This window comes from Notolepis coatsorum, assembly GCF_963971535.1.
Source record: "Notolepis coatsorum genome assembly, chromosome: 18".
Classification (NCBI taxonomy): domain Eukaryota; kingdom Metazoa; phylum Chordata; class Actinopteri; order Aulopiformes; family Paralepididae; genus Notolepis; species Notolepis coatsorum.
Window position 1 is genome coordinate 38,145,510 of NC_140182.1, and position 25,934 is coordinate 38,171,443.

General features: G+C 44.0%; 1 protein-coding gene across 2 annotated transcripts in view; it reads left to right on the forward strand.

Moving 5' to 3' along the window:
* Positions 1–25,132, forward strand: part of nup205 (nucleoporin 205) — a gene marked incomplete at its 5' end in the record, with an annotated part of 74,698 nt that extends 49,566 nt beyond the window's left edge. Inside the window, 16 exons of one of the 2 annotated variants that reach the window (XM_084334345.1) lie at positions 1,053–1,244; positions 2,648–2,855; positions 4,943–5,041; positions 5,552–5,700; positions 6,224–6,415; positions 8,511–8,632; positions 15,963–16,095; positions 16,575–16,701; positions 16,994–17,067; positions 17,380–17,508; positions 19,263–19,389; positions 19,805–19,977; positions 21,463–21,592; positions 22,605–22,733; positions 23,313–23,380; positions 24,460–25,132. In XM_084334345.1, coding sequence (XP_084190471.1) covers positions 1,053–1,244; positions 2,648–2,855; positions 4,943–5,041; positions 5,552–5,700; positions 6,224–6,415; positions 8,511–8,632; positions 15,963–16,095; positions 16,575–16,701; positions 16,994–17,067; positions 17,380–17,508; positions 19,263–19,389; positions 19,805–19,977; positions 21,463–21,592; positions 22,605–22,733; positions 23,313–23,380; positions 24,460–24,612 — 2,205 coding nt within the window. In that variant the 3' untranslated portion in view covers positions 24,613–25,132. The remainder of the gene's footprint in view (positions 1–1,052; positions 1,245–2,647; positions 2,856–4,942; positions 5,042–5,551; positions 5,701–6,223; positions 6,416–8,510; positions 8,633–15,962; positions 16,096–16,574; positions 16,702–16,993; positions 17,068–17,379; positions 17,509–19,262; positions 19,390–19,804; positions 19,978–21,462; positions 21,593–22,604; positions 22,734–23,312; positions 23,381–24,459) is intronic. The other variant, XM_084334346.1, reaches the window with a different exon arrangement.
* Between the last annotated feature and the right edge of the window lie 802 nt (positions 25,133–25,934).

Sequence of the window (25,934 nt, forward strand, 5' to 3'; positions counted from 1 at the left end):
AGTCTTTTAGCTAACGCCACTTACAAGTTCTGTACAACAAGTCAGCAGGAAGGGTACATCTCTGGCAGCTAAGCTAAGTTGAATTGTTCATCTAGCAGTGTTGAACTTGATTGCTACTAGTATAGACATATTAGCATAGTAGTATAGACACGTTGGCATAGTAGTATAGACATATTGGCTTGGTAGGTAGTAGTATAGGCATAGTAGATAGCAGTATAGACATATTAGCAGTAGGTAGTAGTATAGATATATTAGCATAGTAGGTAGAAGTAGTATATACATAGTAGTATAGACATAGCAGTAAAGTACATAAGAGCTAAAGACGGTAACAAGGTTATTTAATTTTTATTTATTTTTAAATGTTTGATTGAAGAGGTGTGTTTATAGTCGATGGTGGTGGTAATGGCTATTCTTCTTGACATGTGATCAGTAGATATGCTGTAACTATAACAAACACACCTGCTGTCTTCATCATAGTAATATGCTGGTGTTGTACATTGAGCATTTCCCTTACTGTAATATGACAGCCCACCAGAGTCAGGTATGCCATGAGTAGATCTACCAAACGGGTTCATCAATGCTGCCTGCTGCTGTGATCAGATTGGATGCCTTTTTCTTGTGCTCAAACATGTGGTGCAGTGGTTTACATAGAGAATATAAAGTGCACCGGGCGCAACGAGCAATACCACTGATTACTGTTGCTACCTCAGCTAACTTTACATAAGGTCCATACATTACTACCGTTAGCATTTATAGCTAGCTAACGTTGGCTACTATCAATACGGTATGTGTACGGGAATCTGTATAAAACAAGGTTTGTCGTAAACTGCCAAAATTAGCTTTGTCGCTTCAAAAACCCAAGGCGCATAGTTTGGAGAAGACGCCATTGAAATCAATCGAAAAAAGGCGCACAATGTGATCACAAGCTTTACGCTGCTTCCTTCATCACACACACAGTCTCTCGGCTGCTATGTGGACTTAGATCTACAGTTTTAAAGACGGCTACCGTGATTTATTCCAGTGTCTCTGGGTGTTGGTGTGTCTCCTCGCAGGAGGTGAACTCCATCCTTCAGCAGGTGGTGGAGCGTAACCGCGTGCGTCGGAGCCTCAGCGCCAAGCGGCACGCGCTTCAGTCCTGGAGGAGTCTGGTGGAGACCCTGCTCACCGCCTGCCCTGCCGACCTCATACCTGCTGACGACAGACAGCTCATCATCAGAGACCTGCTGCTGGACCTGCATGACAAGGTGACATCCACGACTAGGGACGCACCCATACATACCAGTACCAGATATCTGACCCATACAGATACCAGTAACAGATATCTGACCCATACAGATACCAGTACCAGATATCTGACCCATACAGATACCAGTACCAGATATCTGACCCATACAGATACCAGTACCAGATATCTGACCCATACAGATACCAGTACCAGATATCTGACCCATACAGATACCAGTACCAGATATCTGACCCATACATACCAGTACCAGATATCTGACCCATACATACCAGTACCAGATATCTGACCCATACAGATACCAGTACCAGATATCTGACCCATACAGATACCAGTACCAGATATCTGACCCATACAGATACCAGTACCAGATATCTGACCCATACAGATACCAGTACCAGATATCTGACCCATACAGATACCAGTACCATATATCTGACCCATACAGATACCAGTACCAGATATCTGACCCATACAGATACCAGTACCAGATATCTGACCCATACAGATACCAGTACCAGATATCTGACCCATACAGATACCAGTACCAGATATCTGACCCATACAGATTCCACTACCAGATATCTGACCCATACAGATTCCACTACCGGATATCTGACCCATACAGAGACCACTACCGGATATCTGACCCATACAGATACCAGTACCAGATATCTGACCCATACAGATTCCACTACCGGATATCTGACCCATACAGATTCCACTACCGGATATCTGACCCATACAGATTCCACTACCGGATATCTGACCCATACAGATACCACTACCGGATATCTGGCCCATACAGATACCACTACCGGATATTTGACCCATACAGATACCAGTACCAGATATCTGGCCCATACCAGGCTAAAATAGTATCAGATATCTGACCCATACCAGGCTAAAATAGTATCAGATATCTGACCCATACCAGGCTAAAATGGTGTCAGATATCTGACCCATACCAGGCTAAAATAGTACCAGATATCTGGCCCATACCAGGCTAAAATAGTATGAGATATCTGACCCATACCAGGCTAAAATAGTATCAGATATCTGACCCATACCAGGCTAAAATAGTATCAGATATCTGACCCATACCAGGCTAAAATAGTATCAGATATCTGACCCATACCAGGCTAAAATGGTATCAGATATCTGACCCATACAGGCTAAAATGGTATCAGATATTTGACCCACACCAAGCTAAAATATTATCGGATATCTGGTCCATACCAGGCTAAAATAGTATCAGATATCTGGTCCATACCAAGCTAAAATAGTATCAGATATCTGGTCCATACCAAGCTAAAATAGCATCAGATATCTGGCACATCACTTCACCATGCTTCACCTACCAGCCTCCCTCAAACTTAAACCCCACCCCCTATCTATTTCCAGGTGTTGTCAGAGGACGCAGCAGGAGAGCTGATGCCCATTGTCGCCGGAGCGGTCTTTACCCTGACGGCCCACCTCAGCCAATCGGTCCTGTCTGAGCAGCAGCAGGGGGCGGGACTAGAGGGAGGAGCGTCCTCTGGCTTCGCCTCCATCGCCAACTCCGCGCTCCACCTGATCCTCCGCAAGCTGCTCGATTTCATCCTCTGTACCGGTGAGGAGTGCAGACCCACCACTGCCTCTCCAGCTTTACTTTCATTAAACAGCTGTGTTTGTCATTCATGCCAGTGTTTAATTCAATTCAGTCAAATCAGAAAGTAAATGTGAAGCTGCAGGTCACAGGTGTTATGTGGAAGCAGGGTTCGCACAAGGTCCTTAACTCATTCAGTGCCAGAGGGGCCAACACTTTAAAGTATAGGAATACGTGGCAGTGTTTTCAGGGCTATAACTATATTATATATTATAGCTATGGATACAATACTATTCCCCATTTGACATCGACAATCTATCGTTCAATATGTGAAAAAGAAATAATCTTTTCATCCATACATTCCCGTTTTATACCGTGGTGAATATAAGTATGGTTTTAGGGTAATTCATGGGAGGCTGGTAATAGCCCCCAACATGTATTATACTAAATGCATTGGCGTTCTGTCCCTACACACGCTACAATTTTTGTATGCTTTGATCGTCACCAATGGAATACGTTATGGACTAGCGTTACACACATGAAGGCATGCTTTGATCAACGCAAGATTTATATCATGTAACCCTTACCTTGACTAGGATCTGCCCCAAAAAGAATATTCTAATTATCTGATCGCGAGTCCCAGTATTGGTGTCTATCGTGTCGCCAACATAATCCGCCATACATCGTCCATCTGGAGCATTTGACGCTCCTCAAGCCGATCGGGACAACCACTCCCCTTGCTCGACATGGAAAAGTCCGCCCGGACAAATATAATCGACGCACAGCCCAAGACACAGAGTTTGAAAGGATGTGCAATACCGGCCGCATCCTACCAGGCGGCGGTATTGGACTTTTGCGATCTCAGACTCATTCCCCATGATAATACCAGGCTCCCTGGATGGATAATGAATGGAAATATTGAATACAAGAAAAAACGGCCAAAACCCGACTATACTCGGGTCTGGCGCTGAACGTTCTGAGAGCCCAACTATTATCGGGTCTGGCGCGGAAAGTGTTAGTGCTTGATTTATGAAAAAAAAAGTCAGGGCCTCGAATTCCTCAAACAGAAAAAAAAATTAACAAGGTGCTTAAAAAGTCCTTGAAATTCAAATCAACCATTCGCATTGAAAGTTTTGTTCATCCATGATAAAATTGTTCTGAATCAAGAAATATAATTTTTTTTAAATCTAAAGTGTAACTAATTGTCGGAAATCGTTTTTTAAGCCATAAACATTGGATCCGGTTTTCTTTTCAATAAAAAACAGCATTGGGGCGGCTAAGTGGCGCAGTGGGCAAGGCGCTTGCCACTAACGCAGGAGATGCTGGGTTCGAGCCCAGCTCTCTGCGTTGCTTCCGGCTTGGCTTGGCTGGTCGTTCATACTAATACAATTGGCAGTATTAGGGGGTTGGAAAGCCGGTGGGTGGGGATCGGACGTTGTGGACAGCGACTCCTACAGGTCGGTTGGTGCGCCTGTACAGCAGAATCAGGAAGTATCGGGGGCAGCGTGAGCCTCCCACGCGTTACTCCTCGCCACTGAGAGATCGTGCTGTGCAGGTGAAAAGATGCGACGGCTGCCTCGTGTACCGGAGGGGACACGTGATGCAAGGCTTCGTCCACATTGCAGCCGACCAGTGGGAGGCATGGTCTAACAACGTTCGAGACAGGGGAGGGTAGAATTGGATAATACGAAATTGGGATGGGAGAAAAATAGAAAATGGGGAGAAAAAGTAGACCAAAAAAACCAGCATTTAAAAGTGAATTGTATCCATTTAAATGTCAGTTTAAAATGGAAAATAGTGCTTAGAAAAGTACTTGAAAGTCCTTGAATTTTATTTTGCAATGTTTGTGGGAACCCTGTGGAAGGAGCTCCTCTATCATCACTGCATTGTGTGGGCTGGATGGTTCCGTCATGCACCTAGAAAGTATAGTACTTTAGATTAGGACCACCTTCTAATGGCAAAGGTTTTTCAATATTTTCATTTTTGAAAACTTGCCAGTAAATTGAGTACAAGGGCTGTAGTAAAAATACTTTTGGATTAGATGTAATTGACCTTGGCCTGAACCAGACTGTTTACAAATGGCCGTGTTTGATCTGTGTCGACACACTCAGGCGGAGGCTTCCAGCGTCTCCGCGCACATCTGTACGGCGCGCTGCTCTACTACCTACAGATCGCCCAGAAGCCTGAGGAGCCAGACACACTGCAGACGGGTACAATACAACCATACTAACATACACACTGCAGACAGCTACAATACAACCATACTAACATACTGTACACACTGCAGACAGGTACAATACAACCATACTAACATACACACTGCAGACGTGTACAATACAACCATACTAACATACTGTACACACTGCAGACGGGTACAATAAAACCATACTATCAAGAGTATTACAGTTTACTCTCTGTCCCTCATCGTAGGTAGGTATTTATTTAGACAACAAAACATATACAGATTATTACATCACATATTTGCTTTAGTCAAGGATGGGAACGAAAAAGCCAATGACTTATTTACATCGTTGTCCCTGGAAGTCAAGGATACTTGATACATACACATACAACTCATTACAGAAATATTTCACAATCATTACATTTGATAGCAATAATGTCACAATCATTAATTAATACAAACATGCGCATTTGTTGAGACATGTTAAACTAGCCTTGAGTCTGTGTAACTCCTCTCTCCGTCCCCTTCGTCCGTCCAGCAGGCAAGTCTATGTGGGAGCGTCTGACGGCTCCGGAGGACGGTTTCTCTAAGCTGCAGAGAGAGAACCTGGCCATCATTGAGAGTTATGGCACGGCCCTCATGGAGGTGGTCTGCAGGGACAGCTGTGATGGTCATGAGATAGGCAAGGTGAGCGAAACACAACACAGCTGGGATGGTTCTCTCTCTCCCTCTCATCTCTACCTCTCGTCTCTCCCTCTCGTCTCTCTTTCTCGTCTCTCCCTCTTGTCTCTCTCCCTCATTGCTCTCTCGTCTCTCTCCCTCATCGCTCTCTCCCTCTCATCTCCCTCCCTCATCTCTCTCATCTCTCTCCCTCATCGCTCTCTCTTGTCTCTCCCGCTTGTCTCTCCCTCTCGTTTCTCCCTCATCTCTCTCCCTCTCATCTCTCTCCCTCTTGTCTCTCCCTCATCTCTCTCCCTCTCGTCTCCCTCTCATCTCTCCTTGTCTCTCCCTCTCTCTCATCTCTCCCTCTCCTCTCTCGTCTCTCCCTCTCCTCTCTCTCGTCTCCCTCTCATCGCTCTCCCTCTCGTCTCCCTCATTGCTCTCTCGTCTCATCTCTCTCTCCCTCTCCTCATCTCTCCTCATCTCTCTCCCTCATCTCTCTCCCCCTCTCCTCTCTCCCTCTCTCTTCTCTCTCCCTCTCTTCTCTCAGATGCTGGCTCTGGCGGTGCTGGACCGCATCCTCTCCATCGACCGTCAGAACCAGTGGCTGGTGTACGTGTGTAACAGCGGCTACCTGAGGGTGCTGGTGGAGAGCCTGAGGCAGGACGATGTGGCCCTGCAGAGCCTGCTGACGCCACAGCCTCCTGTCCTCAAACCTCTGTACATCTACGAGAGCAAGATGGTGAGGGCACGTGCACTTTATACACACACACACATACACACACACACACACACACACACACACACACACACACACACACTACAATTACGAATGTCTGTCTGCAACTTGTTCCTGTTTGCGGACGACTCAGCCCTGCTGGTCTCTGACAAGAACAAGTTACAGGTTGAAAAAACCCTCAGCTCAGAACTAGGCAAAATCTGCATATGGCTCGCCGACAACAAACTATCATTACACATGGGCAAAACAGAGTCCATTCTCTTCGGTTCAAATAACAAACTCAGCAAAACAGACGGCTTCTCAGTTACAGTGGGTGACAATATTGTCACAAGGAAAGATGAAATTACCTACCTGGGTTCCATCCTAGAGGCTAATCTTGACAAAATGGCATCCAATGTAATAAAAAAAGTCAATCAACGAACTCGATTCTTGTACCGGATCTCCTCCCTGGTAAACAAGAATACCCTGAAGACTCTGGCAGGAGCACTCATTCAAGGGTACTACGACTATGCTTGCACCTCATGGTACCAAAGCACCTCAAAGGCACTAAAAACCAAATTACAAACATCTCAAAACAAACTAGTCAGACTACTGCTTGACCTGACCCCTAGAACCCACCTCACCCCTGCACACTTTGCCAACCTAGGATGGCTTAGAGTAGACGACAGAGTACAGCAACTTGCAATGGGCCTGGTCTACAAGATACACTACACGACCAAGGTACCCATGTACATGTCAAAATACTTCCCAAAGGTCAGTGAATACCACGATCACAACACCAGAGGGAGCTCCACAAATCATGTAAAACCCAGATTCGGCTCAAACAAGGGACTAAACACGTTTCGCAATTATGCCACAACAATGTGGAACGCCCTACCCAAAGCTGTAAAGGAATGTAAATAACTACCCACCTTCAAAAACACTCTCAAAGAACACCTACGGGAGACTGCAATTCAAAACTGGCCCCTACAAATGTCCTAACCCAGTTGTACAATAAAGACCAAGCATGGCTATTCCAATGTACAGCCCCACCCAACCCCACCCCACCTACCCAACCTCCTCCAATGTACAGTTTCCATGTCAAATGTATGTCAGTATTCCAATGTACAGTGTCCCCCCCCCCCTACCCAACCCCCCCCCCCCCCCCCCCCCCACCTCCAATGTACAGCCCCACCCCACCTACCCAACCTCCCCCAATGCACAGTTTCTATGTCAAATGTATATACTCTTCTTCTGGATTTTTTTAGTATCACAAACCGTACTGTATTTGAAAATCTGGTATGTCATAAATGTATAGATGTAGCAGTACTGTCTATCTGTATGTCATGTGTGTCATATGATGAATTGAAAATGGGGGACCCTGATGGAAACAAGACGAAAGTCTTTCTCAGGTCTGCATCCTCTTAACAATTGTATGTATTGAGCTGTACTGTACTGTACCCATTCTGCAATCTGTTAATAAACTTTTCAATCAATTCAATCAATCAATCAATGTCATAGAGACGGGACTGATTGGATCCAAGGTTGGTATCGCCTTGCTTGTAGTGGCATTCTGTTAGGACAATTGAGACTGAGTTCAGTATCGGTATCGGCAGATATCCAAATTCAGGTATCTGCAGGGCCGGATTAACGACCGGGCCGTTTGGGCCGCGGCCCGTGGGCCTCTAGTGACGAGGGGCCACCAAAAAAATAAATAATAATAAATGGTAAATACCCCACCGATGAATCTCATGTCTCCTGTCAATTTCAGGGTCACCTTTCAATTGCCTTTTTATTCTGAAGAGCTTAAGCTGTAGCCATATTTTCAGAAAATTCACCTAAAAGTACATACCCAAGTAAATGGAAGATTGCTCCACTCCTACAAGGTCAATTAGCATGTTCTTGGTATCTAGGGACCTCAGGGAATGTATTCCCAGTGTCAGAAATATTGTGTCTGTTACTATGAGTAAATTGTAATGAACCAAAGGAGAATATATATATATATATATATTTAAAGTTTATTATTATTATTATTATTATTATTATTATTATTATGAGCATGCCCGAGATCACTAGCCTACAGTTGTGAGAGATGGTGTCTGTCCCATGTGTGTCTCAGGCCCTGTTGACACGAGTGGCCAAGAGCGGCCAGGGGGCTGTGGAGCTGCTCCGCTGTGGCCTGGTGGCTCAGCTCATGGAGTGCCAGGTGTTCGACATGGTCCCTGACGGAGACTCACACAGGTAAGGTGTCAGGGAAGGAGAGAGGAAAGGAAGGATCCCAGAGAGCAACAAACCCCTACAACATGTGTTTCTTCTGGGAGACCACAACTTCTTGTCAACTTTTAGATTAGATTCAAATTTATTGTCATCATACAGCACAAGTACAGTACAACGAAGGTTTTAGACAGGCATTATTAGAACATGATGCAGTGGCGCAAATGTGTTGTTAATTATTCCCTCATTATTGGGAATTATAAACATATAAAATCACGGCATATAAAATCATAACAATAAGACGACAAGACGAGGCAAAAAGCAAGGATAACAAATCAATTAAAACACATACAACTTAGGCGGTCAGGTGGCGTAGCGGAGATTGTGCTAGTCACCAATGCAAGAGGCTGCGGTCTCGACTCCCGGAGAGTCAGCATTGCCTTGGCTCGGGCTTATCGCTGCGGCTATACCAACTCGTTTGGCTGAGTTAGGGGGAGGGGAGCCGTGGGTGGGTCCTGGGCGTTGTGGACAGCGACCCTTACAGTTTGGTCGGGGCGCCTGCTCAGCAAGGGTAGGATCTGGAGAGAGGTAGTGCAACCTTCCACACGTTACACTCTCCCGGTGAGAATCTGCGCTGCCAGGCTGGCTGCCGTATGGCTGCACATGCGTCAGAGGAAAGCATGTGACAGTCTCCGGCCTCTCGGGCCAACAGTAGGGGAAAGTGCGCAACAACCAGGAAGGGGGTTGGGAATTGGCATAACGACTAACAGTGGGATGGGAGAAAAATCGGAAAAAGGAGGGGAAAAAAAGATTAAAAAAAAAAGAAAACACATACAACTTGATTGACAAAGGTTGGAGATCAGGTTTTAAACTGCAGGCGGCTGATTGGCGCAGTGGGCAAGGCGCTCGCCACTAACACCGGAGACGCTGGGTTCGAGCCCAGCTCTCAGCGTTGCTACCGGCTGGCCGGTCGTTCATACTAACACAATTGGCAAGTGTTAGAGGGTGGGAAAGCCGGTGGGTGGGGATTGGACATTGTGGACAGGTCGGTTTGGTGACGCCGATGCGGCGGAAGCAGGAAGTAGCGGGGCGTGAGCCTCCCACGCGTTACTCCTCGCCACAGAGTTCGAGCTGCTGCGGTGAAAAGATGCGACAGGCTGCCTCCTCGTGTACCGGAGGGGACACGTGATGCAAGGCTTCTGTCCTCACTACAACCGACCAGTGGGAGGCATAGTCTAGCAACGTTCAAGACAGGGGAGGGAAGAATTGGATAATACGAAATTGGGATGGGAGAAAAATAGAAAAATGGGGAGAAAAAGTGGACCCAAAAAAATGGTTTTAAACTGCAACAGAGCTTTAAGGACTGTTCATTCCATGAGCCAGAGGGACATCATAGCAAAATGCAGATTCACTCTGTTCAGAGCAAACTCTGGGGATCTTAACTCAATGGACGCCAGAGCCGAATAAAGTCAGGTTAACTCGCCGATGCTTGAGCGCCAAACCCGAGAAAAGTCTGGTTTTCATCGTTATTTCTTTTATTCAATATTTCCATTCATTATCCATCCAGGGAGCCTGGTGTTATCCTAGGGAATGAGTCTGAGATCGCAAAAGTCTAATACCGCCGCCTGGTAGGATGCAGCCGGTATTGCACATCATTTGAAACTCTGTCTCGGGCTGTGCGTCGATTATATTGGTCCGGGTGGACTTTTCTATGTCAGGCAAGGGGAGCGGTTGTCTCGATCGGCTTGAGGAGCGTCAAATGCTCCAGATCGATGATGTATGGCGGATTATGTTGGCGACACGATCGACACCAATACTGGGACTCGTGATCAGATGATTGGAATATTCTTTTTCGGGCAGATCATAGTCAAGGTAAGGGATATATGATATAAATCTTGCGTTGATCAAAGCATGCCTTCATTGTGATCCGAGCGTATGTGTGTAACGCTAGTCCATAACGTATTCCGTTGGTGACGATCAAAGAATAAAAAAATTACACCCCCCCCCCCCCACACCCTTTCATGCATTCATGATGGACTGTTGTGAAGGGCCAGATTAAACCGAATATATATATTTATTTATATATATATATTTAATTGTATTTGTATATTCTCTAATATTCCCTGATATCCCTTGTATATTCCTTGTACAATATGCATTGAATATCCATTCTAGCCTACTGAACATCCCATAATAGTCTCCATTCTACTATTGGTCGAGACCTTGGTGCCAGGCTGCCATACCCCTCAGACCCAGTTCAAACGTACCGCTCGACATGTACGAACAAGTCCTAGTTCCGCGTAGGAATTTGGCTACCGCACCACTAATGGGACTATTTGTTCATAGTGCGTATATATACTGCGCTACTAAAGTAGGACTTTCTTTTCAGTCCAGTTTCTTACCCTCCAATAGAGTCACAGACGTAAAGCCTCCCCGCGATGCCACGTGTGGGAGTAAGGCCAAGTTCGGCCTACCATCGGTATTGAGACGTCGTGTATATTAATATTTGAATAGTCATATTTGGCACTATATCGTCGAGTTGGACGTAGTCTATTAAGCTAATAATAGTCTGTTAATATATAGTGCTTCGTGCGGTGAGAATACTACCGTAGTCAGTACCCCATCGTTTCGGGCAGAGAACTGGCTGCTTACCCAGGGTGGTTGACCCTATGTGAAGCTGCACCCGAGGAGCCCCAGAGCCGACGAGCGAGTGGACCTGTATACCGGATTATTCTACCGACGACAGCCCGCCTTCCCAGGCACGGATTATGCTTTGGATACTTTGATTATTCTATGGATAAAGACCCCCGACACTACCGTGTGTTGGAACCCCCCCCCCTGGAGAGGACGCAAGGTGAGGAGACGCTCTGCAAGATGAGGTCTCTCCACATCTCTCCCCCGTGGACCGGAGAGAGCCGGCCCACAAAGAGTCCACCTGCTTTCATCTGTGGTCCAAGGATCGCCGGCGCATTGAACGGCACTACAGTGGGTTCTCCTGGGATACCCTTGGCCGGACGAGGCAGCTGGATTCTACCCCCCCCCCCCCTCCTACTCCTGTCGGCTTACAAGCGACCGGATTAACCCCCTCTAGTGTATCCAGCCTATAATCATTAAAGTATCATTGCTGTTATTCCTTAACTATTCCAGGTCGTATATTTACCACCTGCGCCTTCAGAGATTGGACATTATCTATTGATATACCGACGAATACTCCTTGCCATAAAAGTGCATACTATTTCAATTCATAAATGTAATTAAGTGATTAAGTGTTTATTCTACACACCATCACTGTGTAGGAAATAAAGACCTGTTTCTAATTCGTACATTTGTGTTGGATCCGTTTCATCTACGTGAGAGTGTTCATGATAATATATTTATGCCGTGTACTGGGTGGCCGAATATTAAGTACAAAGGTAGTGGTAGTAAGTATCATATCTAGTAATACAGTCAGGGAATTGTACCCCTCAGTTACATGGACCATAATACCCATCATATGCATTTGATTTTTTTTTTTGATTTTTTTTGCACAAATCTCAAATATTCAAAACATATTTTTCCACATCACAGTATGCAACGTCCAAGATTTGCCTTTTTCTTTTTTTGTAAGAACATCACTGATTCGGGGAGCTCCAGTAGCTCACCACGTACCGCGAGCGCTATTTCAGCGCCGTGGACAACCGTGCTCGTCACGGATCTGGGGCTTAGCGAGTTCGAATCCCGACTGCAGCCGTGCCTTTCCCAGAGTGTCTTCCCCCCCATCTGAACCCTTTCAGCCTGTTTCTGTCGGTCATCCTTGACCAGTATAAATGTGATAAACACATAAAAAAAAGAGCCAGGGGAATGGCCAAAGTTAAAAAAAAAAAAAGAAAAAAAAAACTATACAAAACATGTACAAGACTCATACAAATACATTAAAAACTGACATGGAAATTAAAAAAAGACTTACGAAAAAAGAAAGATACTATACATTGTGCACATATATCCCTGATGCATATACTTTACATGTAGACCGATCTACCTGTTTGATTTTATTACGGATCCCCATTAGCTGGTGCCATGGCAACCAGCTAATCTTCCTGGGGTCCACACAAAAAAACATACAAAACAATTATTGCAAAACAGAATTATTAAAAGCCAGTACTCAACATACAATACACAATAAAACTAACAATTAAGATGGCTAAAATTACATGCAAGCAAAGAAACAGAAAAAAAAAAAAAAAAAAACACAAAATACAGTGTTGAATACAATTTAAGATTGTTTTTAAAATTGAGTATTTTTTAGAATTGCTTTTAGAATGCTCATCAATGTTACTAATTATTAAAAGCCAGTACTCAACATACAATACACAATGAAACTAACAATTAAGATGGCTAAAATTACATGCAAGCAAAGAAACAGAAAACAAAAAACAAAACAAATTACAAAATACAGTGTTAAATACAATTTAAGATTGTTTTTAAAATTGAATATTTTTTGAAGAATTGCTTTTAGAATGCTCATCAGTGTTACTAAAACATCAATACCTTTAAAAAGAAAAGAAAACACAAAGTAATCAGAAGAAGTTTTGGATAACATGGCTGCAGCTACACTCATGCATGACATATATTAATCTCCTTCCGGATTATGGCTCCTTTGAGTCTCTTTTTGAAACTGTCCTTGTTTTCCGTCCGTATAATATGTAATGGGATCCTATTCCAGTATGTTATGGCTCTATACATTGCAGTTTTCTTTAGAGCGTTGGTTCTAGGCAGAGGTAGGGTGAAGCGACTACTTGAAGCATGTCTGGTATTATGGTCATGTCTATCATTCGTGGATAAAAGCATAGAATACAATTGAGTGGGTTTACCCAAGACCGATCTACCTGTGAGCAGGTATGTGCTGCATACATAAAATCTATGCATATACATACATAATACAATATAAAGTACAAGTACCATCAGATCAGATCCCCTTTTTTATATTCCTCCTTGATACCATTGTAACCCCACCTTAGTCATTTGTCCCCAGACCGTTCAGTCAGGTGTAGAAAACTGTCCCATACCTCAGCGAAGATATCCTCTCTTCCTGCGACTCTATATGTCACCCTTTCATATGATGCTGTCCGGAACATTAGTTCCATCCATTCTTTAAAAGTAATATCAACAGGTGATTTCCAATGTCGTAATGCAATTCTACATCCTGATATCATGGCCATTCTATACCACATTCCCCGGTATTTAGGCAGTTTAATCCCTTTCGGTACTATACCCAAAACACATGCCATTGGGGCGTTATTTATCTTCACATTCAGAACCTTACTTAGGAATATCACAATTTGATCCCACATTTTCCGGACCTTCTCACATTCGTATAGCATGTGTAGTAAAGTGCCTGTCTCCTTCTCACATCTCCAGCAGATGTCACTGTCCCTTAATTTCAGTCTGGCCAGTTTACTAGGCGTCCAATAGCTTCTGTTCAACACTTTGTAAAAAATAAGTTGTGATTGCGCCTCCCGAAAGAATTTACCCCATTTGGACACCAGCTTCTCCCACATTTCCTCAGTAATATCCTCACGTACATCGTTCTCCCAGCTCAGCCTCAGACCCGCCAACTTGGGTGCATTGTATTCTCTTATAACATCATAGAATCTTGATGCTCCGCCTTTCCTACGCCATCCTTTATAAAATATTTCTTGAATTGCAGTAATCGGGCCACACTTTGGCCCTCCCATTGATGACGATATACAATGTCTAATCTGTAGGAATTTATAGAAGTTTTTATTATCTATACCAAAATCCTCTTTAATATCCTCAAAAGGTAAAACCCCATCTTCCCCGGCTATATCACCCAGTACATGTATCCCCCTTTTAATCCAGTCGTCCCATATGACTTACCAATCTTTAGTTTTTTATTATACCATATAAAGGCTCTTGTTGCATTTGATTTTTTAATTGTAGTGTGTGTAGGTACGGAACGCCAATGCATTTAGTATAATACACGTTGGGGGCTATTACCAGCCTCCCATGAATTACCCTGAAACCACTTATATTCACCACGGTATAAAACGGGAATGTATGGATGAAAAAATTCTTTCTTTTTCACATATTGAACGATAGATACTCGATGTCAAATGGGCAATAGTATTGTATCCATAGCTATAATATAGTTATAGCCCTGCAAACACTGCCACGTATTCCTATACTTTAGAACGCTGGCCTTTTAACCTACACAGCGCTCTCTGGCGCTGATTGAGTTAAGGACCAGCCAGTCACTAGAACGGGGTCCATAGGTTTCAAAATTCCATTCTAATAATGATGTAGTATAAGGAGGTAGCTTACCAATAAGGACCTTAACACTTTCCGTGCCAGTCATGCGATGCCCCGGAACCTGGAACCCTGTTGCGTGCCAACGCCCACTTCAATGATAGAGCTCTCATATTTTCGAACGCATAAACTATATCTTAAATTATTGCTATGTGTATAATATGGCTGTCGCTTATCAATGACTTGTTTGCAGTCAACATTGTCGAAACGGATTGTTTTTTAATCCGTTCATTTCCGTTTTATATCATTTTGAAAAACCCTCGTTTTTTGAAAGTTTCAGGAAAATATAAAGAATCTGTGATAATCGCCCTTTAGTGGAATACACAAAAAACATTGTCATTTTTCGGCCTATTTATGAATCGTTTTCAAATAAACGCTAGATTATCGATAGTATATTATGCACGCTATAGAAGCGGGCTGAAAAATCTATTATCCATGTCCTGATCAGCACACACACACACATAGGGCCCACGTTGATATATAGGTGAAAAAAGTTCTGATTATCCCAAGACTGGTAAAATAGATTCCTTACCTCAGATCAGATGTTCTCCAAAAAGATTATTCCAATTCCTGATCGCTATTCCAAATATGGATCACGTTTATTGATCCAACGCTGGGTGGTCGAAACACAGATTCCACGCTGTTCTGATGGTCCACAATGAATCCGATCGGCTCGAGTTACATGCCTGAGAAGTAAAATGTGGAAGCAGGACTTTTTTTCCCCCATGCGTTTCATTCAATCCAATCCAAAGGGGTGCAGTACCATCCGGAGAGACGATATGGGGCGGTATTTTCCCAATGGAGCTCAGAGAGTTCCAGTGGTAACGTGAGGCTAGATTGATGAAATATGAATGGAAATCGCTAATAAAAAAAAACGAGACCTCTCGTCATTGGCACTGAATGGTTGGCATGAACTAACAAGAAATCTCATCGTTGGCACTCAGGCTCAGTGTTAAGAATGAACAAATGCCAGTGTTTGTTGCGCCTCTCCGTCAGAGAGAGACTGATACAGGGGCTAGATAACATGAATCTGGACGTCTCTCTGTCTCAGGGTGATGAGGGACCCGTCGGGCTTCATTCCCAGTCCTCTGGACCGCTACAGACAGATCCTCCTGCCTGCCCTCAGGCTGTTCCAAGTCATCCTCACCTCCACCACCACACACCACCAGCAGGGGGCGGCACAGGTAAATACCCCACAGATGAATCTCTTGTCTCCCGTCAATTTCAGGATCACCTTTCAATTGCCTTTTTATTCTGAAGAGCCTCTTAAGCTCTAGCCATGTTTTCTGAAAATTCGCCTAAAAGTACATAAGTACTCATATTTAGCTAATAACACTTCAAATCATTGGTAAACAAACCTAGTGCTGAAAATATACACTTGGACTGCTGTGTTGATAGGATTAGGGTCTTTACTCGTGGCTACATTTGAAAAGGAAACGCAATATTAATGAATACGGACTGTATTGATCTATTTATGACGTGAACTAAATCTCAACTCTGTACCGGGCCGATCGGGCTTAACTTTAAATGTTGAAAGTTTACGTTTTGACCTTTTATTGTTCTTTTACGGGAATTTATGTTGTTGTCAACAACGATGTTTCTAAGAGGCTTTGTGATGAACAGCCTGCATCTATCCTGTGTGTGTGTGTGTGTGTGTGTCTAGGTGCTCCAGTGGTTGATAGTGCACGCAGACACCATCCAGTCGCTGTTACGCTGTCAGGAGCTCAGTATGGGAGCCCTGCAGGAACTGTCTCTACTCACTGGGATCATCAGCAAGACAGCCCTGCCAGGTACACACACACACACACACACACACACACACACACACACACACACACACACATACTCAACAAACATCCTTACTTCTAAAACCATGCCTTTAACTACCTACTCTCAGGGTTTTGGGTGAGTATACTTTCAGTACAATCTATCTTATATGTAAAAATACAAATCACCATGTATTAGGTTATGATGGAAGTGTCATTCTCAGCTCATTATTACTTTACTGAATGACTTGACTTCAGAGTGAGTTTGAGGTATTGAATGGTGTTGATGGTGTTGACTCTCTGTCCTCTCTGTCAGGAGCCCTGGAGATCGGAGGGGAGGTGACTAGTGCGGCTCTGCTAGAGTTCCAGGGTCACATCAACAGGTTCCAGGTTAGAAAATACCCTGTTTTTATTTGTTGTTGTTTTTCTGTAGTACTGTATATATATTTTTGTATTCCTGCATATATTTTTTTTGTACTGTATATATTTTTTTGTAGTCTGTATAATTATATTCATTGTAGTCCTGTGTTTCCAAGACAATGTATTGAGGTTTTTCGTTGCGTTGTGTGCAGGTATCCAGTGCATTTGTTCTAGTGTTCCTTTAAGTGTTTCTTTCCTCTGCTAGAGTCTGCTAACCCATGCACATTCATTGTAATACGGGGATATGTACACACTTGTAATGTGTGATGTTGTCTTCTGCAGCGTCTGTGTCTGTCTCTGCTGGGTCGTCTGGCTGGGAGTGAGAGAGAGAGGCTGTTGAAACAGGCTGAGATCACCGTCCCTGGAGACCCTGCGGAACGACGAGAAGAGATGGAGGTGGCCATGCAACAGGTCAGAGAGAGAGAGAGAGATGCATAAAGTGCAGACATACAATGAGCATAAAATAGACAGAATAGAAAATAGCAATAAATAATAAAATAGCTCTCATTTACAATACAATAATCACAGTGTGAATGTAATTAGTCTGGCAGAGTGTGTTAACCTCTTAAACCCTAGCCCTATTTTCTGAAAATCTGCCTAAAAATACATACCTAAGTAAAGATTGCTCCACTTCTACAAGGTCCATTTGCATGTTCTTGGTATCTAGGGACATCTATGGATATCAGGGAATGTATTCCCAGTGTCAAGAATATTGTGTCTGTTACTAGGCTTGAGTAAATTGTAATGAACTTTATTTAATAATTAAATTTTTTTATGTTTGATGGTGAATAACACCATGCTAAAATTGACCAGACATGAACAATTTTGCTCATTCAGCACCTTCTTGAGATCACATGTACAAAAAAATTTAAGTAAATGAATAAAGGAGCGGCTGGGTGGCGCAGCAGTCTAAGCGCTCGTCACCAACGCGAGAGACACTGGTATCGAATCCGGCTGTCAGCGTTGCCTCCGGCTTGGGCCGGCCGTCATACTGACTCAATTGGCAGAGTCAGCGGGAGGGAAGTCGATGGGTGGTAATCTGGTTGTTGTAAACAGCGACTCCTACAGGTCGGTCAGGGCGCCTGCACAGTGAGGAAGTGAGATGGTGAGGGTAGTGTGAGCCTCCCACACGTTACACCTCACCAATGAGAGTCCACGCTGGCAGGTGAAAAGAAGTGGCTGGCTGACTCCGCATGTATCGGAGGGGACATGCGATAGTATCTATCAACCCTCCCTAGACCGACCAGTGGGGGGCACATGTGAGCAACGACCAGGAAGGGGAGGGAGGAATTTGCACGACTAAATTGGGATGGGAGAAAAACAGAAAAACAGGAGGAGAAAAAGTAAATGAATAAAGGGAAGGTGATTGAACAGAAGGTTTTGTAGATACAGTAGTACTGAATTCTGCCATCCGGACACATGCAATTTGAAATATGATTATAGAATATCAGGCCTATAAATTACCTCGCGTCAATCCTCGCTTTTTTCCGACTCGATGCCCTGACATTTCTATAAGCTAATATTTCACTAATAACACTTAAAATCATTGGTAAACAAACGTAGTGCTGAAAATATACACTTTGACTGCTGTTTTGACAGGGTTAGGGTCTTTACTCTTGGCTACATTTGAAGACGAAAAAAACGCAACATTAATTCATACATTCTGTAGAGATTGATTTATGGCGTGATGTCATTCTTGTACTGGACCGCTCAAGCTTAAGAGGTTAAAAGGCTATGGTGAAGAGATACATTTTAGCTTATTTTTTTTAAATATTTAGTGAGCTAGTCTCACTAATGTCTATAGGTAAGGCGTTTCATAGCCTTGGTGTGTAATTAGCAAAGGCTGCATCCCCGATTTTCTTTAGGCTGTTACTGGGAACCTTCAATAAACCAGTAGTAGATGATTGTAGTTGTTATGGGGCTACTAAGTAGTAATCCCTGCAGCTGCTGTAATGCATGTTGTAAATAAGAATGTTCTGGATAAATTTGGGTTGTTTCTAAGCAATAAACAGTTATTCTCACCTGGCAGTTCCAGTAATCTCACAATGGACAGAGGAAGGAGGAAGAATAAATGGATTGAATAATTTCTTTTGATACCCCAGTCTGTAACGCTTTATCAGTGAATCCCTCGTTGAACGTTATGGCTGACCTCCCTGTGTCTCCAGGTGTGTGCCAACATCATGGAGTACTGTCAGACCCTGCTGCTCCAGAGCTCCGCTCAGGCCCAGTTCAGCATCTGCCTCTTCAGCCCCTCTGGCACTGAGCCGGCTGGCAGGGACGGAGCCCGGCCAGGTTGGTAATACCCCACTGTGTCTGGAGGTTAAAGGGGACATATCATGTATTTATTTTTTACACAACTTACTTCAATCTGTGAAACATGTTTCTTAAAGTTGAAGTAATTGTTTTTTGTAAAGAAACTGCTTCCAGAAGCTTATGTTTCTTCCCATGTATTGAGCAGTCTCATCCCCCCTCCCTGTCTCTCCTCTCCTCTGTCTCTCCTCTTTTTCCTCGTCTCTCCTCTCCTCCCCTGTCTCTCCTCTTCTTCCCTGTCTCTCCTCTCCTCCCCTGTCTCTTCTTCCCTGTCTTTCCTCTTCCCTGTCTCCTCTCCTATTCTTCCCTGTTTCACTTCCTCTCCTCCCCTGTCTCATCTTCTTCCCTGTCTCCAATTCTTCCCTGTCTGACCTCTCCTCCCCTGTCTCTCCTCCAGACCTGTCGTCCACCCTGCCGTCGGTGGCCTACTCCCGCGTGCCCAGCCTGGGTCTGGTTCTGTACCTGTTGAAGAACAGCGCTGCAGACTTCTTCAGGTTCCACCAGAGCCACAGGGCGAGCGTGGGCAAGCTGCAGAGTCTGGAGCAACTACCCCCAGAGGAGCTCAAAGAGGTCTGGATGGATGTTTTTCTCTCTCTCACACAAACAAACTGCTTTATGTAATCCAGTGCACACTGGTGTTCAGATAGACATTTTACTTCATGTCGTCATGCCATTGTATAGTAACTGTAAGCTTGTGAAACATGTAGCTCACTCCTATGGTGTATTTTATACAACTAGCATGACATAAAAAGGTAGATGTGAGCATCTGAGATGTGGTGTGAGCTGGATTAAGATCTTGGACACCGTATTGTTCCTGCTAAGGCTGTTGGAGGAGGAGCATTGCAGTTCATATAATGCATCAGAACATTCCCTCGCAGATTCGATCCCTGCCACTGACGGGAGGGTGTATTCCAGCTATGAGCTGGTGACTGATGGGTGGCTGGTATTACATCTAAAGTACCCACCATCTCTGCCTAAGTGCCCTTGAGCAATGGACTGTGTATGTGTACATGGAGGGATATGAGGACTGTATGTGTATGGAGGGATATGAGAACTGTATGTGTACATGGAGGGATATGAGAACTGTGTGTATGTGTAACTAGGAGGGATATGAGAGCTGTGTGTACGTGTAACTAGGAGGGATATGAGAACTGTATGTGTAACTAGGAGGGATATGAGGACTGTGTGTATGTGTAACTAGGAGGAATATGAGGACTGTGTGTATATGTAACTAGGAGGAATATGAGAACTGTATGTGTAACTAGGAGGGATATGTCAGAACTATGTGTAACTAGGAGGGATATGAGGACTGTGTATGTGTAACTAGGAGGGATATGAGAACTGTATGTGTAACTAGGAGGGATATGAGAACTGTGTATGTGTAACTAGGAGGGATATGAGGACTATGTGTAACTAGGAGGGATATGAGAACTGTGTATGTGTAACTAGGAGGGATATGAGAACTGTATGTGTAACTAGGAGGGATATGAGGACTGTATGTGTAACTAGGAGGGATATGAGGACTGTGTCTATGTGTAACTAGGAGGGATATGAGGACTGTATGTGTAACTAGGAGGGATATGAGGACTGTATGTGTAACTAGGAGGAATATGAGAACTGTATGTGTAACTAGGAGGGATATGAGGACTGTATGTGTAACTAGGAGGGATATGAGGACTGTGTATGTGTAACTAGGAGGGATATGAGAACTGTGTATGTGTAACTAGGAGGGATATGAGGACTGTATGTGTAACTAGGAGGGATATGAGGACTGTCTATGTGTAACTAGGAGGGATATGAGGACTGTATGTGTAACTAGGAGGGATATGAGGACTATGTGTAACTAGGAGGGATATGAGGACTGTATGTGTAACTAGGAGGGATATGAGGACTGTGTATGTGTAACTAGGAGGGATATGAGGACTGTATGTGTAACTAGGAGGGATATGAGAACTGTATGTGTAACTAGGAGGGATAGGCTCAAAGACGGATTTCAATTGCCTCGTGTACATTGACAATAAAGTAATCTTCTTCTTTGGTCTCGTCTGTGTCCAGCTGTGCCAGGGCCTGGTGTCGGGTCTAGGAGGAGTGGAGAAGATCTCCTCGGTCCAGAGGAACCAGCTGGCCAAGAGACGTCTGGTCCAGCTCATAAACAACAGAGCTAAGCTGCTGGCCCTCTGCTCCTGTATCCTCTCACGTGTTAACCATGATGGATGGCATCGTACCAAAACTGCTTTAGAAAAAGGAGGGGTATTGTTTTAAAGGCTTCTCATCTTAAATGCCCCCTGAAGGACTAAGCCATCCGGGGTTGAATCCGAGCACGATTGCCCCAAAATGTGTGTAATGAGACTGCTCCGTTCCGTCGTCGGGGACGCTGATGCCGGGGACGCTGATGCCGGGACCACTTGAAAACGTGGTTTTGGGAGCGAATCAGTGTCCCTGATGATGGAACGATCGCAAATGTGCAAACAAACTGTACCAAAACACGGAAGAGGCTTGCTGTAACAAGTGGTTCTGTTGGTGCTAACCTGCTTGCCCAGAATATAGTTGTATTCATACTTCAATTTTAAAATATTATTTAGGTCTGTTTGGGTCTTGTAGTCTGTAAAACCTGCTCCAACGAGGGAAGCTGTGTTTCAATTCAGCCGAGCGCTTATCTCTCTCTCTCTCTCGCTTTCAGCCTGCACCCTTAAGGTGGTATTGAGGGGGCACATTATATCTTATCATATCATCAATACCACCTTAAGGCTGTGTGTGTCTGAGAGGGAGATACGATAGAGAAGCACTGCCGGTAAAGCACGTCATTCTATCTCATTTGGTCCCGAAATGCTTTATCCGAGAGTAAAGAAGTGTTGAAGCGCCTGCTATAGCAAACCAACTAGGCGCATACCGCCACCTGCTGTATTGGGGTGTTGCTCCCTCAAGTCTGCTCGGGGACTAAACGAGATTGGTAGTGAGGAAGCTGTCCAGCGGGGGAGGGGGGACTATCGTTCTCAAGGACGGAACGGAACAACCGCTCCTAATGAGAAAACGCCCTAAGAGCTCACGCAAACATTTTATGACCTCATAAATTAAATAAAATTTAACAATGATTGTTAAAATGGGTGGCATTCCCCTTTTTAAGGATGTTTTGCTCCAGTTAGTTATAACACAATGTCATGATAAGAGTGAAATGCCTTGACTTGTCCTCACCTCAGACGTAATAGAGACCTGTCTGTTTGTGCTGTGGCGCCACCTAGAGTACTACCTGTTATATTGCACCCCCACAGACCCCAAGGATTCCCTCCTGCCAGGAGCCAGCGGCTTCAGATCACGCCTGGCTGATGGTGAGAAGAAGCTGAAAGTCGGCTTCTGTGTTCTTGACGCCAACTTTATGGGAAATGCACTTACCATCTTCTCCAGAGTCAAACAAGAAGATAGATACCAATTTCCTCTCTGTGCGTTCAGTAGAAAGCTATCCGCCTGCAAGCTAGCCTAGCTTAGCACAAATTAATAGAAATGGATACAGCCTAGCTGTTCGCCAAAAACACCTCCCTGAGTTTTAAGCTAGGCTAGCTGATCCATAACTGCTTCCATTCATTTGTGCTAAGCTACGCTAGTTTGCATCCGGATAGCTTTCTACTGAACGCACAGAGGGAATTGGTATCTATCTTCTTGTCTGACTCTAAAGAAGACGCATTCCCCCCATAATGTTGGCATGTTCCTTTTCAAAGTCTCCCAACACGATCTAGCATTAGTAAATAAATTGCAATTTGATGTACAGCATTTTTTTTGAGTGAATTGGCCACCAAACCTGATTTGACCTCCTGGCATGTAATTACACTGCACAGCTTTCTAATGGCTTTGTCCTGAGCTGTAGAATTGACCGTCCACCAAATAGTCTAACAGCCTTTTATTGTCTTCAGACTCGTTTGGTGGACTGCAGGGCCGTGGCATGAGCCTCTCGAGAGTCAGCCAGCAGGACCTGGAACAGGTGAGAGAAACGGTTGTACACTGAACAGTGATAACCACAGCATGCAGCTGTAGTGGGTCATAAATACTTTCCCCCAAAAGAATGTATGGCATGTACATGTACTACACATAGATTGTAGATTCAAGTTTCAAGTTTCAAGTTTCTTTAATATTTGTCATACAGAAGTACAGAATACTTTTATACAAAATGCTTCTTACTGTTACGCTCCAGAGACTGTGCAAGACAAGATAAGTATGAAATAAAATAACATAGTAAAATTAGAAGTAAAAAAATGAGGTCACAGTGTTCAGTTTAGACATATGTACAATGTTCGATGCAGAATAGACGTAGTTACCATACAATATACAATACTGTGCAGTGTACTAATATACAATACTATATAGTGCAAGGCAGAAATGGGACGAGGTGCAATTTAGGTACAATTCACAGTAGGTGTACGAGTTGTAGTGCAAATCCTTTATCAATAAATATAAAGTGTAAAGTGTGTTTGTGTGATCTAAAGTGTGGAGAGTGGGTGCTGCAGTGTGTTGTTTGTTTGAGTGCGTGTGGGTGTGTGTGCTGTGTGCATTTGATGGTTGTTGCATAGTGTTTATTGTTCGTTTAGCAGCCTGATGGGTCGTCTCTTGTGGCTTTTTGATTTTAAGCTAGAGTCCCTCATTGGAATGGATCATTTTTAAAGGAAGAATTGGACACCTTCTTGCCATGGAGTGATCATGTTTGGCAACTTTCTTGCATTTATCCCTGACCCCCTGCAGCAGTCTCAGTGGCAGCATTTGAAGCCGTTGTTGTTGGCCTCTGGCAGTAAAAAGGTGTACTACAATTACACAAAGGACTACATGAAAGTTAATGGAGAATGCTGGAAATTAATTACTCAAAGTTACTTCCCATTGCCTGAAACATATTCCCACATGCTCATCCTTGTGCCTCTGTAACTTTCTGCGCCAAAGCACATGCTGATTGGCCCTATAGTTTGTGAGATATTGTGTGGATTCACACACACACAGAGACGCTACCAAAATGCATAATGTCCTCCACATTTAGCTGATTCTGGATCTTCTTGTATCATTGTGTGCTTGCAGTTGCAGAGCGACATGGCGGCAGGCTTCGGGGAGGCTCTCCAGAGGAAACTGCTGGAGGTGGAGGGCTTGTACAGCCAGGTCCGTTCTCGTTACACATTCATCCAGGCCCTGGTGCGCAGGATCCAAGGCCTCCTCAGACAGCCCAAGAGCTGAGACCGCTACAAAGACACGCAATGTTAAACCAGGATCCAAGACCCCCTCAGACAGCCCAAGAGCTGCGACCGCTACAGTCAAGACACGCAACGTTAAACCAGGATTTACAGAGAGCGTTAGCAGACACACAGGACACTGCGGCTACTCTGACCTGAGAGACTACAGCACACTCCAAACATACACCAGGTTTCAACGCCTGCTACCGAAGGGCTGAGACACAAATTCTGTCTTTTTTTTTCTTTTTTTTCTAACACTCACTCATGGAAAATACAATTTAAAAAAATAAAAGATAACCTTGTAAAGTGATTGAATCTGGAGTGTCTGGATCACACACATGCACACCGTTTCAGCACAACAAATAGCCTGGTGATTGATGATGATTTGATGGGGATGATGGTTTAAAGTTCACACACAAAGTTCAGGTCAAAAATCAAGGGTGTGAGCTAGAAATGTAAAGGTGCTATAGATAAATGTATGTTGAGTAATCTTTTTTAAATTAATTAAATAATACATTCACAAAGCCTTTAAAGTGGTTCTTATCTGGCTTCCTCTGTCTTTGTGCTTTAGCTAAGCTTGTATTGGGGTGTTTGGGTCAAAATTAAAAATATTTTATTTGTTTAATTGTATTGCAAATTTTTTAAATTGCATCTGATGTGTCCTGCAGCTTCTCAATAACAATGTGTTTCATGAGCCCAGGACCTACTAATGCAGAAATGACAGTTTAAAGGTGCTATAGATAACATTCAGCCACTAGATGTCACACAAGATCACCACCAGCATGTAATTTATTCAATCAGGTCAATTCCACATGGGGAAATCGGAAGTAGAGGGGATACATGAATGCAACATGTAAACATACATTTTGGACCTGCCAAATAAATAAAAAATTCTAAATTCATTAATCAATATTTTTCTATTACACACCTTTCTTAAGGGGGAGTGAGTTTTACTTGCAGTACCGCTACGTGCCACAGTCACTTCACAACACTTGAAGTCCATCGTGACTGTGGATATACTCGCGGTACCTCCGTTACACTCACCCCCCTAAACTCAGTCACCCAGGGCCCCACGTAGGGTGCCACGTGTCACTGGTCTTATTTGACATGCCCTGAGTGGGAGTCGAACCTGGGTCGGCCACACCGCGGGCGCGATTACAGACCGCTATACCAAGATGTGAATTCACTTCTTGGTAATGAGTCTGTATGCCTTTTAAGGGGGAGTGAGTTTTACTTGCAGTACCGCTACATGCCACACTTGCCACAGTCACTTCACAACACTTGAAGTTCATCGTGACTGTGGATATACTCGCGGTAGCTCCGTGA